This window comes from Ostrea edulis, chromosome 5 (assembly GCF_947568905.1).
Source record: "Ostrea edulis chromosome 5, xbOstEdul1.1, whole genome shotgun sequence".
Lineage (NCBI taxonomy): Eukaryota > Metazoa > Mollusca > Bivalvia > Ostreida > Ostreidae > Ostrea > Ostrea edulis.
In genome coordinates, this window is record NC_079168.1 from 34,169,572 (window position 1) to 34,183,879 (window position 14,308).

General features: G+C 36.5%; 3 protein-coding genes and 1 long non-coding RNA gene across 4 annotated transcripts; 2 read left to right on the plus strand and 2 right to left on the minus strand.

The window, feature by feature from the left end:
• Positions 1–4,271: 4,271 nt before the first annotated feature.
• LOC130054867 (probable ATP-dependent DNA helicase RecS) lies at positions 4,272–6,290 on the plus strand. The gene is made up of 4 exons (XM_056165885.1): positions 4,272–4,873; positions 4,985–5,152; positions 5,545–5,661; positions 6,011–6,290. The coding sequence occupies exons 1-4, from the start codon at positions 4,683–4,685 to the stop codon at positions 6,288–6,290; spliced, it is 756 nt and encodes a 251-aa protein (XP_056021860.1). The 5' UTR covers positions 4,272–4,682.
• Positions 6,291–6,333: 43 nt separating this feature from the next.
• Positions 6,334–10,253, plus strand: LOC125649247 (uncharacterized). Its single transcript, XR_007360630.2, has 8 exons — positions 6,334–6,592; positions 6,846–6,999; positions 7,119–7,213; positions 7,666–7,819; positions 7,980–8,083; positions 8,273–8,450; positions 9,827–9,955; positions 10,117–10,253. It is a non-coding gene; the product is annotated as an uncharacterized LOC125649247 (long non-coding RNA).
• Positions 7,676–10,263, minus strand: LOC130054866 (uncharacterized). The gene is made up of 4 exons (XM_056165884.1): positions 10,094–10,263; positions 9,807–9,965; positions 7,912–8,558; positions 7,676–7,810 (listed from the first exon to the last, which is right to left on the minus strand). Exons 1-3 carry the CDS (start codon positions 10,226–10,228, stop codon positions 8,019–8,021), a joined length of 834 nt encoding a protein of 277 aa, XP_056021859.1. The 5' UTR covers positions 10,229–10,263; the 3' UTR covers positions 7,676–7,810; positions 7,912–8,018.
• Positions 10,264–10,473: 210 nt separating this feature from the next.
• LOC125651213 (uncharacterized) lies at positions 10,474–12,841 on the minus strand. Its single transcript, XM_056166054.1, has 2 exons — positions 11,335–12,841; positions 10,474–10,722 (listed from the first exon to the last, which is right to left on the minus strand). Exons 1-2 carry the CDS (start codon positions 11,710–11,712, stop codon positions 10,474–10,476), a joined length of 627 nt encoding a protein of 208 aa, XP_056022029.1. The 5' UTR covers positions 11,713–12,841.
• Positions 12,842–14,308: the final 1,467 nt, after the last annotated feature.

Consider the following 14,308-nt stretch of genomic DNA (forward strand, 5'->3'; position numbering starts at 1 on the left):
TTAAACATACAATGTACCTACGGAAGCCAATGTGTATCATTGTTGAACAATAAAACTACAATCTTGTAATTACGAGGGAGGTAACAATACTAGTATACCATTATATATGTTTCTAATCTTCACCCTCTCATTCATACTACCTTCAGCATTCCACGACTCTCGTCCTCATGTAAAGCTCTCTATCGTGTACATTTCTATTTTCATCTGGTTTTCTTGACCGTGAGTTTTCGATAATAAATGAGAAGAAAATGAAGCATGTCTATCTTTTACCTTTATTTTCATTTACCTAACCTAACTCCTAATAAATCAATTAAGTTGAAGGTGTAAATCAAATATTGATTTATGAAAAGAACTTTTAGTATATTTGAAATTTAAAAAAACTTTCCCCAAATCAACAACATCAAAACGTATGACTTGTCAACACTTTTCACAACCATGCTTTAAGATAAATTATAGACTAGGCTAATACACATTATGGGCAGCTGCTTCTTCAATGGAACACGAAAATATTCATATCCTGTGATTAGTCATTCAAGAAAATATTTTGTTCAACACCACTGATTCCACGCACTGTAAATATTCTGAAGTCGAAGTAAAAGATTTGCTGGAGTTCTCATTGACAATACCTTCGTAGTCTTGCAACAGTCAGTTGGAATTCCCATGTGCATGGTATCATCCATGTGAACTCCAAATAAAAGACATGACAGAGTCCTCCACATTTGCTTCGTATTGATGTAGTTCATTGAAAATAAATATTAACGGCAAACTTACAACTCCGCTGTGACAAACGGGATATTTCATCTTCTCCATCGTCAACTTACCCATATCTATATAGCAATATTCCATTGTCATCTGCATATGGTGTTTACAATTCTAAACTGATTCGATTCGCAAGAGGTTGTTCTGCGTATGATCAGTTTTTAAATCAAGGCAGGCTACTGCCATACAAATGAAAGGCTGTTATCTTAAGTTACTGAAATTAATTAAGTTATTTTAAGGTGAGAACCTAGTTAGTTGAAAGAAAATGTTTTCAAATCGTTTGTATAATACGCACTTATACAATAAAATATGCTCAAATCATTCTAAGGTTATTATAATGATTTAGTTTGCTAATACAACCTATCATTGGGTCAACCGTTATTCGTTGTGTTTCATACCGATTGTTAGATTGTTAGGTTGTTCTTGACACTCTGATTCAACTACGGATTACTCCGTTTAATTGATCAAAATATAGGGCACACGGCGGATGTGGCTACTTGACAGGGATGTTTACTCCTCCTAGGCACCTGATCCCACCTCTGGTGTATCCAGAGGTCCGTGTTTTCCCAACTATCTATTTTGTATTGCTTATAGGAGTTATGAGATTTATCACTTTCGTTATCTTCACATTTCTTTCAACTGGTAATCTAGCATTTCTCTTGGGAGGTGTGTATCGACCAGCTTCTTCATCATTCACTACTTGCAACACAGCTTCATGGTTGTCACAAGGGTCCATGGCAATATGAAATTGGGCACCTCTGTTAGCTAGGCCATCAAATTCTGAGAAGATCCTCATCTCGAATCTTTCGGTCCCTTTCTAGATGTGTTTTTAAGTCTGATGCAAATCCTCAGCTCGCTCGTTCAGCTTCTGAACTCGTTTATTGAATTTAGCAAGGTAGGTGTCTCAACAGCACTGAAGCGATTGGTAATCTCGTTGGTTAGCTATTTGTAACTGTTCCCGGTTTCTCTGGAAAGTTAACCAAATACAAAGTCGGCGGCATCATGATGTGATATAAGCAGTAATTGATCAAGCATCTCATCAGTAGACAACTATATACCACGGTATATCGAATTCCCTACTTCTTCAAATCTACAAAACCAGACGGTCCAGTCTTCTTTTCCAGTGTATAAGTAATATGGTATTTTAACCTGGGTATGTGTACGAGGGCGTCTTGGAAGAACTACAGCTTTTGACGCGTCGCTGTCGCTGCTCATGCTTGGAGATATGGAGGCTGTGTCAAAGCTAGTCGGACCCTTCGATTCCTTGCCATTTCCTGCGAGCTATTCCACGGTAATTTGTAGAACTTAGTCTTACTATATATGTGAGTGCAATCAACGCCATTTCATCTCCTGTCACTCCCAAGGACTCATATGTATTTCTCGGAAATACTGGTACTAGTTTCATAGAATTATGATTCGGCATCGCAGTTACAGAACCGACAAGTGATGCTACAGAATGGCTTGCAAGCAATGTCGTGAGAACATAAGTTGGATTGCCCACATAACCTATACACGAACTCACAGGCAGTGAACTTGAAATTGAGCCAAAAGGTAAGTGGCTGTCTTTGACATCTGACAGGTAATCGTGTGTGGTAACAGCACTAATGATAAATGTACTCAGCTAACAGAATTGTAACTCAAGGGGGTGAAGCTTGGTACAGTATTCGGAGTTAAGTGTGAACACAACACACGTATGAATGTTGAACTACGTGTATTACTGGAGGCGTATGCTGGAGCAGGTAAATGTCCAGACATGAATGATGAAGGACTGTTCCGAGATTCGGTGAAGGCGTCAGTCCAAATATTCAACCAAGCCAAATCTCAGCCGAGATTATAACCGCTACACGAGCCCCTATATAAGGAACAGCACGTGAGCTCACAGGTAAAACTTGTGTTGGACAGGAATATACGTACTTTAAGTTATGTAATGGTTTACATTGGACTGGTGTACCCTACGCACAGTCACAGAAACTATCGTTCCTGATCCCTGAATTTGTGACGTCATAAGAGACCACATCCAGATTTATGAATCAATACAAAAGCAAGTCCCTCGGGCGATTTATTTCACAACTGGAAGAGTTTTTGGATGACGGACCTGAGTTTGTTGTACAAGGATATCACCTTGAACCTTCAATGCAAAGGCCTGCCACATCGATGATTTAAGAGAACAACAATGAGATCGATCAAGATCAACCCTATTAATTACGAACCGGTTCCAAATAATCGAGATTATTTGATTATATATCAAATAGTCCGTATTAATTTTGACACACTCTGTATGTTGGGTCTACGTGACTTATCTGCTACAGCGCACGAGTTATGTTATATGCTCTACGTCACACTTCATACTCCCTGAGATAGAACTCATTCATTACATAAATTTTCAATCCTTACTTATCTGCTGTTCGTGTACGAGTTACTTTGTATGCTCTACGCCATACTTCGTACTCCCTGAGATAGAACCCATTCATTAGACAATTTCCAACCGAAGCACCCACCCACCCACCCGACCCCTTTTTACATCTATATTTTCTCTGTTCTGCTGTTTCCTTTTCTTTCATAGGTTCGCAACAGATGAAGGCTCGCTACAGATTCCCTTGATGCAGTAAATGGTGAAACCTGGACCACACGAACTGTTACTGAATTGCCATTCGGGATTGAGTGCCTCGATACGACTAACTTTAAGTTTAAAGGGGAATTTTTCTTTTTTCGTCAACTCCAATACATATTGAGTCTAATTAATTAGACTGTTGCATGTTCAAGGGGGCTGGAGCCTGGGGAGTCGGTAATTGTATGTTATGCCTTTATCTGTTCCATTGTTCATATGAACGTGCAATAGAAAGTGGTAGATATATATATAGGGGGAGAGAAGCTGAGTTGTATCAGTATCAGAATTTACCGAAACACTGGACTCTCTGGCCAGTCTGGGGGTAGCTGCAGAACTGTAGCTCTCTGAAAAAATATTTTGACATAACAGAGAGCTACAGTTCCACCCCCTATAAAAACCTTCGATTTACGGCGCACGTTTTTCTGCGCATGCTTCAAGCATTATAGCTCGAATCATCTAGAGACTTACGCTCTGAGCACAATTTTTATCGATTCTGTATACTTTTTTCTACAATTCAGATCACTTTATTTACCTGTGCACGGCTTTAAATCGTCCTCCGCGTCTTCGGAATGTCAATGTTTTGAAATTGTTGCCTTCTGACGGCCATCTTGACCTACTGACAAACTCTCGTTGAATAGTCACGTGGTACAAGGAAAACAACCTGACCGACATTCCACGTGTTTACTTCACAACAAACCGCGCTCGACACCGGTTTCGATCTCTGTTGTAGCAAATAAACGATGACAACATATTATCTGTGTTTATCTTGTTTTTTTTTTCAGGTATTAACCAATTACTAGATTGAATAATTACACATACTTTCTCTCATTTTTTTCATTTTACCCATCTTCCAAAACATGTACCCTAGAAAGACCTGTAGGAAAAAATTGTGTATGACGTTTTACTCAACTGTTTACATAATCTAACAATATGGCGGCATCCATCCGACAAATTTTTTTATGAAAGAATCAAGCATCGCTTTCATTTTGAATTTGATTTAAAGGCGGAACAAATATCTGTCATTGAGAGTGTGCTACAAAAGAAGCACACTGTGGGTGTTTTTCCCACGGGGTTTGGAAAAAGTATATGCTTTGTATTACCTCCATTAATACTAGATGTACAGGATTCTTCTGTCAGACATATTTGTATTGTGATTTCTCCTTTGAAAAGTCTAATGCTAGATCAATATAAACATGCTTCTAAACATGGTATAGCTGCAGCTGTTATGAAGGGCAGGGATGAAATGTCTCCTGATGTGGTTGAAGGTAATGTCCAAAGAAATGTATAGACTCTGCAGTTTGCAATTTTCAAACTAATGCATGCACAAATTAAAACACACATAATATCATATATAGGAATAAGCGCAGGAAACTATTCCATTCTCTATATGTCACCCGAGATCCTGCTGAATTTTGATTCATGGAGGGATATAATATTGAACTCAGGTGTATATAAGGAGAGAGTTGCTTTGATTACTATAGATGAGGCACACATATTGGCATCATGGTAAGATTTATTTTAATATGGAAAGGTTATTAAAGAAATTGAATTTTATTTTTAATAAGTACTAGCTGATTTAAAGTTTTGTCATGTTGTGAATGAATGTAATGTTTACAGGGGTGATACTTTTCGACCGACCTTTTCAAGACTTGGAGAGCTGCGCTCCCACTTTCCAACTACACCATTTTTACTACTGACAGCAACTTGCACACCAAACATTCTACAGCATATTACTGGAAAAATACATCTTCCTAATATGAAAATGTTAACAGCATCTCCAGACAGGTAATAAGTCAGATAAAGTTGTCGTTTAGAATTATTCTTTACGTTTGCTCTACAATTAAGACCAATCTTACTGATAAATACTTGAAAGAATTTTTAAGGTTGTAGCTGTTTTGAAGCATAACAGTATAACATTTTAAGATAATTATATATATATATAATATGTTTGTGTGTTCTGGTTGTTCGCAACTATACAACTCTGAAACAATAACATGTTAACAATAGGTGACTGTTGACGATATGTATATTCTACTGAACACCTTTTTCTATCTACAGCACATGTTTGCCAATCTTTCCACCCATAGTTTGGAAATATTTTAGAATGCATATGGAATTTTCTCTCTCTCAGAAACAGTTTTACTTAAACAGATCTAACATTGTGATTTAATTGATAGGCCATGTATTTACCTTGAATACAAGAGAGGAAAAGACATTTTTGAAGAACTCCATTGGCTGTTTGATGATATTAAACAGAAAGGAATAGCTGCCAGGAAAACACTGCTTTGTGTCAGGTAATAGATTCATAGCGATATATGCATTTTCATCACACGGCATCAGTCCAGCCCAGTATATGAAAAAAAATGTCATCACAAAAAAAGGTATTGCTTAATAAGTCATTTTGCAAGTTGAACATTATGTAACTACAATTTCAATATTTGGAAGTAAAAGTAAATAATTAAACATGGCTTTGATCAGGGATCCAGCTATTGTCCTATCATTTTGTTTCTTATCATTTCATCTACCTCTATATATTTCTTCACTGTCTCACTTTTACTCTTCACAAATTTTGAATTAAACAAAATCATATACAATGCCTACTTTGTAAATTGTAATGAGTCATCACATGCATGTTCAATGCAGGAGCTTGGATCGAGGTGGTCAGCTGTATAGAGATATTTTAGGGTACCTTAGAGAACATGCATACTTAAACCACATTAAGCTTCACCACAACAGCCATGTTGCTTTGTACCATGCAGGAATGGCCAACAAAGACTTAGACTACATTCATCAGGAAATCTCAAAGTCAGGTAGTGTTATTCGACTGGTCATATGTATTATAGCCTTTGGAATGGGTATCAATATCTCTGATATTGATACTGTGATCCACTGGGGAGCCTGTGACTCCATAATGGATTATTAGCAGGAAGTTGGAAGAGTAGGGCAAGATGGACGTAGTGCAAAAGCACTATACTTTTTAACCCCTGGGTCCATACTTCAAGCATCTGACGACATGAAGGAATTGTGTAGATCTCTGGACAAATCCGAGGTGACTTGTTTTAGGAAATCTATCCTCCATCACTTCATTGGATACAGTTCAGCACAGTCTGTACCTGTTGCAAGTGATTGTCAACTGAAATGTGAGGAGTGTAAATGTCCAAGATGCCAATGCTGTCACATTTGTCGTAGCTGCTGTCCTTGTTCAAGAACATAAGATTTGTACATGTACGTACAACGTATATATCTAATTAACCCCACCTGCATATTGACTGTGTTTGATCTCAAAATTATATGTTTTTGAATATGTATTCCTCATTTTCCAAACTTTTACCATATTTTTGCATCCTCGCTTTTAACTTTTCTGGATTGTTCACCCCTATTTTGTGCTCAAAATTTTCAAATCCTGTGTGATGTCTTTCACCAACATCTTCAAACAAATTCTCTCCACTGTATTCATCAATAAATTTCTTAATTTTAGGTTTAGAGGAACCATCTGTTGTCGTTGCCTTGGGGATATAATCCTGAATTATATCAGATTGGAAAATGTCTTCAATAGACTTGCCAACACTCCCTACTTGATGGCTGCATCTTGACACCTGCGCATCTGTGTATTGCCCATGACAATTCTTCAGGTTTGCTGTAATGTACATTAAAACCCAAATACTTTAAAATTTATAATGTTCTTTCATGAAGTAATTGGCTATTATTGTGTTAATGTACATGTGCACTTACATTTGAATTCATTATTCAGGAATTCATTCACAAGATCCAGGGCTATATTGTGTCCAGGTTTTCCAGTCAGATTAGCAGTGCTATTCCAGATGACTTCATTTCTTAATCTGGGAGGTAAACACCCACTGACACATGTGAAACAAACATTGCCATATATATATATATATATATATATATATATATATATATATATATATATCTTTTGTAGCAGTATATATCAATCATTACTTTACATGCCACCACTTGCCATGTCATATTATAACTGAAAATACTGGGTTCGAATCTGGATCACATTGCTGTATCAAACCTAACCTGCTTAACATAGATAGATACTACTCTTTCAGTAAGTAATTGGGTCATTTAGATATGACTTTAGAAGCAGGTCACAGTAGGCATAAGCATGTTTAAAAACAAACTCACTGCCATGACCTCTGAATGACATCTGTACATGAGTAAACACTTTTAAAAATTGTATGTAAGACAATATACAACCAAACAGAACAAAACATTTACCTCCAAGGAGGCGATGGCCTAAAATCAGGTATTTGTTGTGGTTATGATTCCAGAATTGAACCATGTCCATTCTCCAATCTGAAATGATATGGTCTCCCTTGTTGGTGCGTTCTGCATGTGTCTGGGTCATATGGAGAAGTCCGCGCCACAACATGATACGGCTGTACTGATAGACTGAGTCTCCACTTTCCTGGTGTGCTGCGACAGGTTCATCAATTATTCAATAATTACATATAGTCACATATATCCTTTATAGTTGAATTCATATAAAAAAAAAATTAAAATAGACATTTCATTACCAAAGTCATTGTCAGAGTCCTCATGATATGGCAGCGTATCCTCCAATATCTGATTGTTGTCCCAGTAGATGATTGTATCGTCGTGGTACTGGACATCCTCTGCTGCTTCACCGACTACTACTTCCTGGATTGACTGTGTGTCTATCAGGGGCCAAGACAGCTGAATCATCAGGTACAAGATTTGACAACTCATCAATGTTCTTGATATTTAGTAGCTTGCAAATTATCAAGCACACACAACCTTCAGTCACAAAATTGAAAAAATCCACTACTGAATTTACACAATCAGATATTTTTTTCTTAACACTTCGAAAGGTGAACTTGTTTTTTATATGGCATAACGAACCCTTGTCACCCACAGTGCTGCCACTGAAGAGCATGTTCATGGAATCCTGCAGGATGATGCACCTTTTGTGAAACCCCTGAGGACGTGGGACAAGACCAGTGAGTTGATCTTCTGCATCCTCACTGAAGGCCATAGATACTTTTGCCTCAACCATCCTTTCCACATTCAGCTGATCACCATGGCAAAGAATTTGGTAAGGATTTCTGTCTTGTCCAATTGGCACATACTTGTGTAAGTACTTGAGAATCTCCAGTACTCCATGGGCAGTAGATGGATTCTCCTGAAGAACTCCCAGATTCACCTAATCAGGAAATAGCACTTAATTATGTATAAGGACCAATATGCTATTCACATTAATAATCAATCTAATTAAAATTATTAGCTGTTTTGAATCTGCTACTGCTTCTCAAATGCATGTTTGAAAAGTGGGAGCAGATTCAAAACAGCTAATTTTAATTACATTTGTAGATTGATTAATAATGATGTTTAAATTTCAACAAGAGGCCCACAGGCCTTATAAAACACCTGAGTACTAGTCAAAAAGTATCACTACTCCCAAGGACTATGAAATCTAGAATAAAATTCCTGTTCTGATTATCTAAGCTAAATTCTAATGTTCAGCAACAGTATAAAACTAGATGTATTCTTAAAACTTCAATGCCCTCAAAAGTGCATACACTGATGAAAGGTTTTACATAATATAATAAGTGTATTAATATTAAAACATTGAAAGATATGACTAATTTGGACCCACCTTAGAGTCAAAACTCTGGGTTGTGAAATACACCATTTTTTGTACATCCTTTTTAGCTATTCCTAATTATGCATTTAGATTTCATACAGTATCAGCAAACTTATACATAAATACTATATACTAAGTTTGGCCACACCCTTATACCAAAAACCCTACCCTTGGGACCATCACATTTACAATTCTGGTAAAGGACTACTTGCTCTTTCTCAATATCCATTTAGTTTCAATTTAGTATCCATAGCACTAAAGGAGATCTTATTTAAGTGTTTTACATGTAAACAGTATATTGTAAGTTTGGCCCCACCCTGGGGTTAGAACCCCTACCCCAGGGATCATGCAATTTACAATTTTGTTAGAAGCTTCCTTGCTCATCATTACTATATACTCACTTTCTCTGCTAGATGCCCATAAGTAAAGAAGAAGATTCGTAAAGAAATACACCAATTTTACAGTTTGTACCCCAAAATTAAAGCCCCTTGGGGTGGGGTGGGGTGGGAGTCATGAAATTTACAATTTCCGGTCTCCTTCACCTACAAATGCTACATACCAAATTTGGTCAAGATTGACCCAGTACTTTCTGGGAGGACGTTCTTAACAGACAACATACAACGACAGACGCAGACCATTTGCAATAGGTCACCTGAGTAAAAAACCTTGTTTTTATGAAAAGCTGAACAGAAACTGATGATCGGTACATGCACTTTAAATGCACTGCAGTTTGCTATATATCTGTGAAAAATTATAGGTATATATGTGTGCACACATATTATAAATGATATACATGTATATACTCACTATTTCAGACTTTTTTTTAGACTGTTGTGTGTACTGATGAGGAGTATCTTTAACATCCATTTCACTGAACTGGGGGAAGTAAACCTGGACTATTTTCTGTACAAGATGCTCCATTCTACTCCTCAGTATTCTCCAGTCTGTATCAGAGGGTAGGTAGTTCTGAAATGATTTGCAATTGATTTGTAAATCACATTGAACTTGTGTGCATCTACTACATTTAGTTTATATTGAAATTTATTTCAAGTTTCTAATGGATAAAAATAAATAACTTAAGAAAAACGTCTCACTTGCAGTCCTATATCTGTTACAGAGAATGTATTATCTACTGTATCCAAGTCACGAAAGGATATATGGTTTTTAGCAGCGAAGCACAAGGCCCAGAACATCATCTTATTTTCATGCCGGAGGTGGTGGCGAGTCATACTCAGCTTCTGAATATTGTCCCAGCAAACAGAATACCCTGGATCTGTAGGATATAAATACATAAACTGTATATAATTCAAGGCAAGCATCTGCAATTATTTAGATTTGAGGTAAAAGGAAAATGGAAGTAAAATATGTACAGTTGCTAACCTATATGAAGCGATATTTATGAAAGTAATTAAATTGTAATAAAGTTGCACAGTTGGATTTAAATTTCACAGGTCCAAGGTAATTATATCTACTTTTAGTGATGCAATTGGTGTAATATGTATGTACTTTGTTCATCCGCCTCTGGTTCATCAAGGAGGGAATCATCAAATGGTAGAGGTACTATATCACTTTCATCTTCACTACTGAAGTCTACATCAGAGGAATCTTGGTTTGTAATCTCAGAACCAGAGGAAGCTAGGGAGTTATGTGAGCTGTCTGTATCTGAACTTTCAAAGTCCACGTTCAATGGTTGCTGAGGAGGTTCAGGCATTCCAAGCTCCACCTATTTATGGTACCAACGGAATAATTCAAGAATGTATACACAAGAGTATTCATAATGGACATGTAAATGGTCGATTTCTGACAATGATCACCTGTACTATACATTTTGCTCTGTTCAGCTTAATTATTTACTACATCTAATGAGGAAGGTATGCACTTGTGGGAGCATAATTTTTATATTTTCATGTGTAAGTAAAATGACTAAACAAATTTCATACAAGAGAAGTTTAAAATATATGACATGTGGATACGTTTTGATTGACATTACAATTGTAGCGGTCACCCGGATTCGATCGCCGGTGTCTAGATAGCTCAGTTGGTAGAGTACCTGACTAGAGATTCAGGGAGCCCGGGTTCGAATCCCGGTCTGGTCTGTTGTATTTTTCTCCCTTCCTGTTACACAATTATAGGCTTTTCACCCAATGTTAATAAATAGCTTGGTGGTATATGTTAATAATGTTTTAATTTATGTCTATTAAGGGCAGTACAGGGATTTACAACTGCCAGTATCTCAGTACAGAATTGAATTGAGATATAGGTGCATGACAGATTTACAATGCATGTACATGTACTATTCAAGAGTTTGGGAATGGACAGAATATTATTCATTCACCTGTATTTTATTCTTCCATAACACAATTTTCTGATCGAATTCGCTGCATATTTTATCAGCTGCTATTCGTGTTCCTTTCACTCCTTTGCTCCTACCTAACTTTTGGAACCATCGGAAAAGCTGCAATGCAAGGTGACAATTTTGATATTGCCTCAGATTCACGAGAAAATTCTTTAAATTGTAAAGTTGGCTTATCATATTGTGAAAAGAAAACGGAGGCTTCAATATTTTAATTTTTACCTTTTGACTGCAACCCGACCTGTACATTTCAATGGAAATAATGGTTTGTAAGAAGTTGTACTGCTGGGGTTTATGGAGGTAGAGAATGGTTCCCAAAATAAAACCAAGAACTGGAACCAAAGAGCCAAGTTTTCCCATGTCATTTCTGTAATGTTTATTATAGAAATTATGTTCATGTATTCATGATGTATATCTATTTTAGTGCTACGTAACTTCTCCTGAATTAATCTCTTTGCAAAAGTCTATTGTTATAATTGATATATATGCAAAAAAACTTTAAATTGAATCCAAAGTAAGCAAGGAAAAATATAATTTTCACTAAATATTACACATATGTCAAACATAATATATTGACAGTACAACGAACTAATAATGACTCTTGCTTACTGGATTTACATTCAATTTAATAATGTGCATGTGATTTTACAACTTACATTTCAGCATTTTTAGCTCGGCGACATGACAGTGCACCTTGCAAAACCCCTGTCAAGAGAGACATCCCACAAGATGCTTCATGCATTGCACTGTCCCAGCTAAACGTTTCGAATGACTTCAGATTGGTTGGCCTCTTGAGTGATGGAATATTGACACTTTTCACTTCTTTCTTTATGGAAAGTTTCAAAACTCTCACCAATGCATCCCTAGCAGTTTTGCTTTTTCTTAAAAGAAGTCGGTATGGATATTCATAGTGAGAGTCCATGATGTACTTGTACACCTGCTCTTTAAAACCTTCCTTCTTTAAATTGAAGTGCTTTGAAGACTTCAATGGAGTTGAGGTCAAACATTTCCTCTTCACAAGTTTTAGTGGTGTGAAGCTAAATTTTCTTTTAGCTTTGTGCTTGTGAGGACTTAACCGGTTTTGTAGCTGTAGCAATGTTGCTAGAACATTTGGCAGTATCATGCTTATAAATGCTTAGTCAGAGAGGCACAATCATTACAGATAAATTTACTAGACGGGGTTAATGGCAGAGTAATTTTCTTGTCCAAAATGTCATTAAGTTTAATCAAAGGAGTAGGTAACTTTGATACCAACTTTCTTTTAAAACCTGTTTTCCTTGTTTCAAATGGTTGACTGCATTTAATGCACGCCATTTTAGAACTCTTAGCATATGAGATTTTGAGCTACATGCGTATCACGTCATGAAATGATGGGTATTTATATATCTCTGTTATGTCAAAATATTTTTTCAGAGAACTACAGTTCTGCAGCTAGTCTGGGGGCTGAGTTGCATCAGAAATGACAGAAGCAGATTAACTCTCTGGCCAGTCTGGGGGCTGAGTGGTATCAGAATCTGTCTGAAAATGAATGGTTGAAATGTTGATTATTTAAGTATTTTTATTTTTTCAGAATTCAGAAATTTAAAAACTGAAATGATCAGATTTTTGTTGTAACACCAATAATGTCCCTGCAATGCAATGGCTCTTCAAGTACAAACCATGATATATTAAAAAAATGAAATGAAATAATAGATAAATAAAATATTCGTCTGTAATTTACTTTATTTATCTGTAAGTAAGTCACTAAGTGTAACTACAGGCACTGCAACTTGCAAGTGAAAATTGTACCATCTGTAGCTTATGACCCCTTTTAAATTTGTCTTGCCTTGTAATTAATATTGTTGAAAATTTGGCAAATAGCATTTTAGCCCCCCCCCTCCCCCCCCCCATATTCCACTTTTCTTTAAACACTAAAATCCAGCTAATTCAGTGAGGAAGAAATGTCACTATATCTCGAATTTCCTCTACCCTAGACTATATCAAATTAAATACTGCACTACTATCAGTCACAGATTGACACTGGTAGGGGTATGGGGACCTGGTCTGTGAGTGTGATGAAAAAGATTCTGATGAAAATAAAGATTCACTCACATGTGATGTATAAACATTGTATTATTGTAAACTTCCGTTACGTTGTGTGTACGTTAATATTGAGAGTTATCTTTCCTTGGATATTGAAATCAATCAAATACTATATGAACACGGGCAATTATCGTCCATGTTAGACCTCAGTATGATTTATTTATGCATAAAAATGATTAATATGTCACTCTTTGTTGTGTATTTCACCGCTTCAATCTCAAAGGGATTTTCTGGAGTGTGCCTAATCACGTGAGATACGCTAAATATAGCTATTTTAGATCCGAATGATCAACTTCACATCATTCGTAGGCTCTAGGTTTATCCATACTAGCCCGTAAAAAACAGGGTGGAACCTCGTCCCACTTTTCCAGTAGAAATAAAAATAGAACATGACGCGCCATCTAGCGAGCGCGGTTGTTGCTACTGTAAATGAGACTGTTGAAACCTCTGTAACATCAAATTATTTGTGAATAGCGTGCCTCGATTTAAAAACAGACCATACACAGAACAAGCTCTTGCATATTGAAGCAGTTGATAGACAAAAGCACCATATGCAGGTGATAATGGAATATTGCTACATGAATACGGGAAGTTGACGATCGAGAACCTGACGTCATCCCGTTTGTCATAAAGTTGAGTTGTTTGTCGTTGACATCTATGTTCAATAAAACATGCAAGTATTAAACACATGTGGGAGACTCTGTGGTGTCTTTTATTTCGAGATCGAATCGACATATGAATTAAAATGATTATTGTTAATAAATAAAACGTCGTCGAAATATCTAAATGTTGAGTTGAACGCCAAAGCAAGAGATTTTTTCTTCTTATGTAGAAGCTTTTGAATAAGTTCTGTCTCGTAAGGTCAGTAAATAAA

Bases quoted from the DNA above. Each gene is read 5' to 3' on its own strand.
- LOC130054867 (XM_056165885.1), top strand. From the start codon at position 4,683: ATGCATGCACAAATTAAAACACACATAATATCATATATAGGAATAAGC. The intron at 5,153-5,544 runs GTAATAAGTCAG...TTTAATTGATAG, and splicing joins TTAACAGCATCTCCAGACAG to GCCATGTATTTACCTTGAAT. The intron at 5,662-6,010 runs GTAATAGATTCA...TGTTCAATGCAG, and splicing joins AAAACACTGCTTTGTGTCAG to GAGCTTGGATCGAGGTGGTC.
- LOC130054866 (XM_056165884.1), bottom strand. From the start codon at position 10,228: ATGACTCGCCACCACCTCCGGCATGAAAATAAGATGATGTTCTGGGCC. The intron at 9,966-10,093 runs GTGAGACGTTTT...AAATCATTTCAG, and splicing joins TAACAGATATAGGACTGCAA to AACTACCTACCCTCTGATAC. The intron at 8,559-9,806 runs GTGAGTATATAC...TTTCCTGATTAG, and splicing joins CTAAAAAAAAGTCTGAAATA to GTGAATCTGGGAGTTCTTCA.
- LOC125651213 (XM_056166054.1), bottom strand. From the start codon at position 11,712: ATGGGAAAACTTGGCTCTTTGGTTCCAGTTCTTGGTTTTATTTTGGGA. The intron at 10,723-11,334 runs GTGAATGAATAA...TACCATAAATAG, and splicing joins TATGGAAGAATAAAATACAG to GTGGAGCTTGGAATGCCTGA.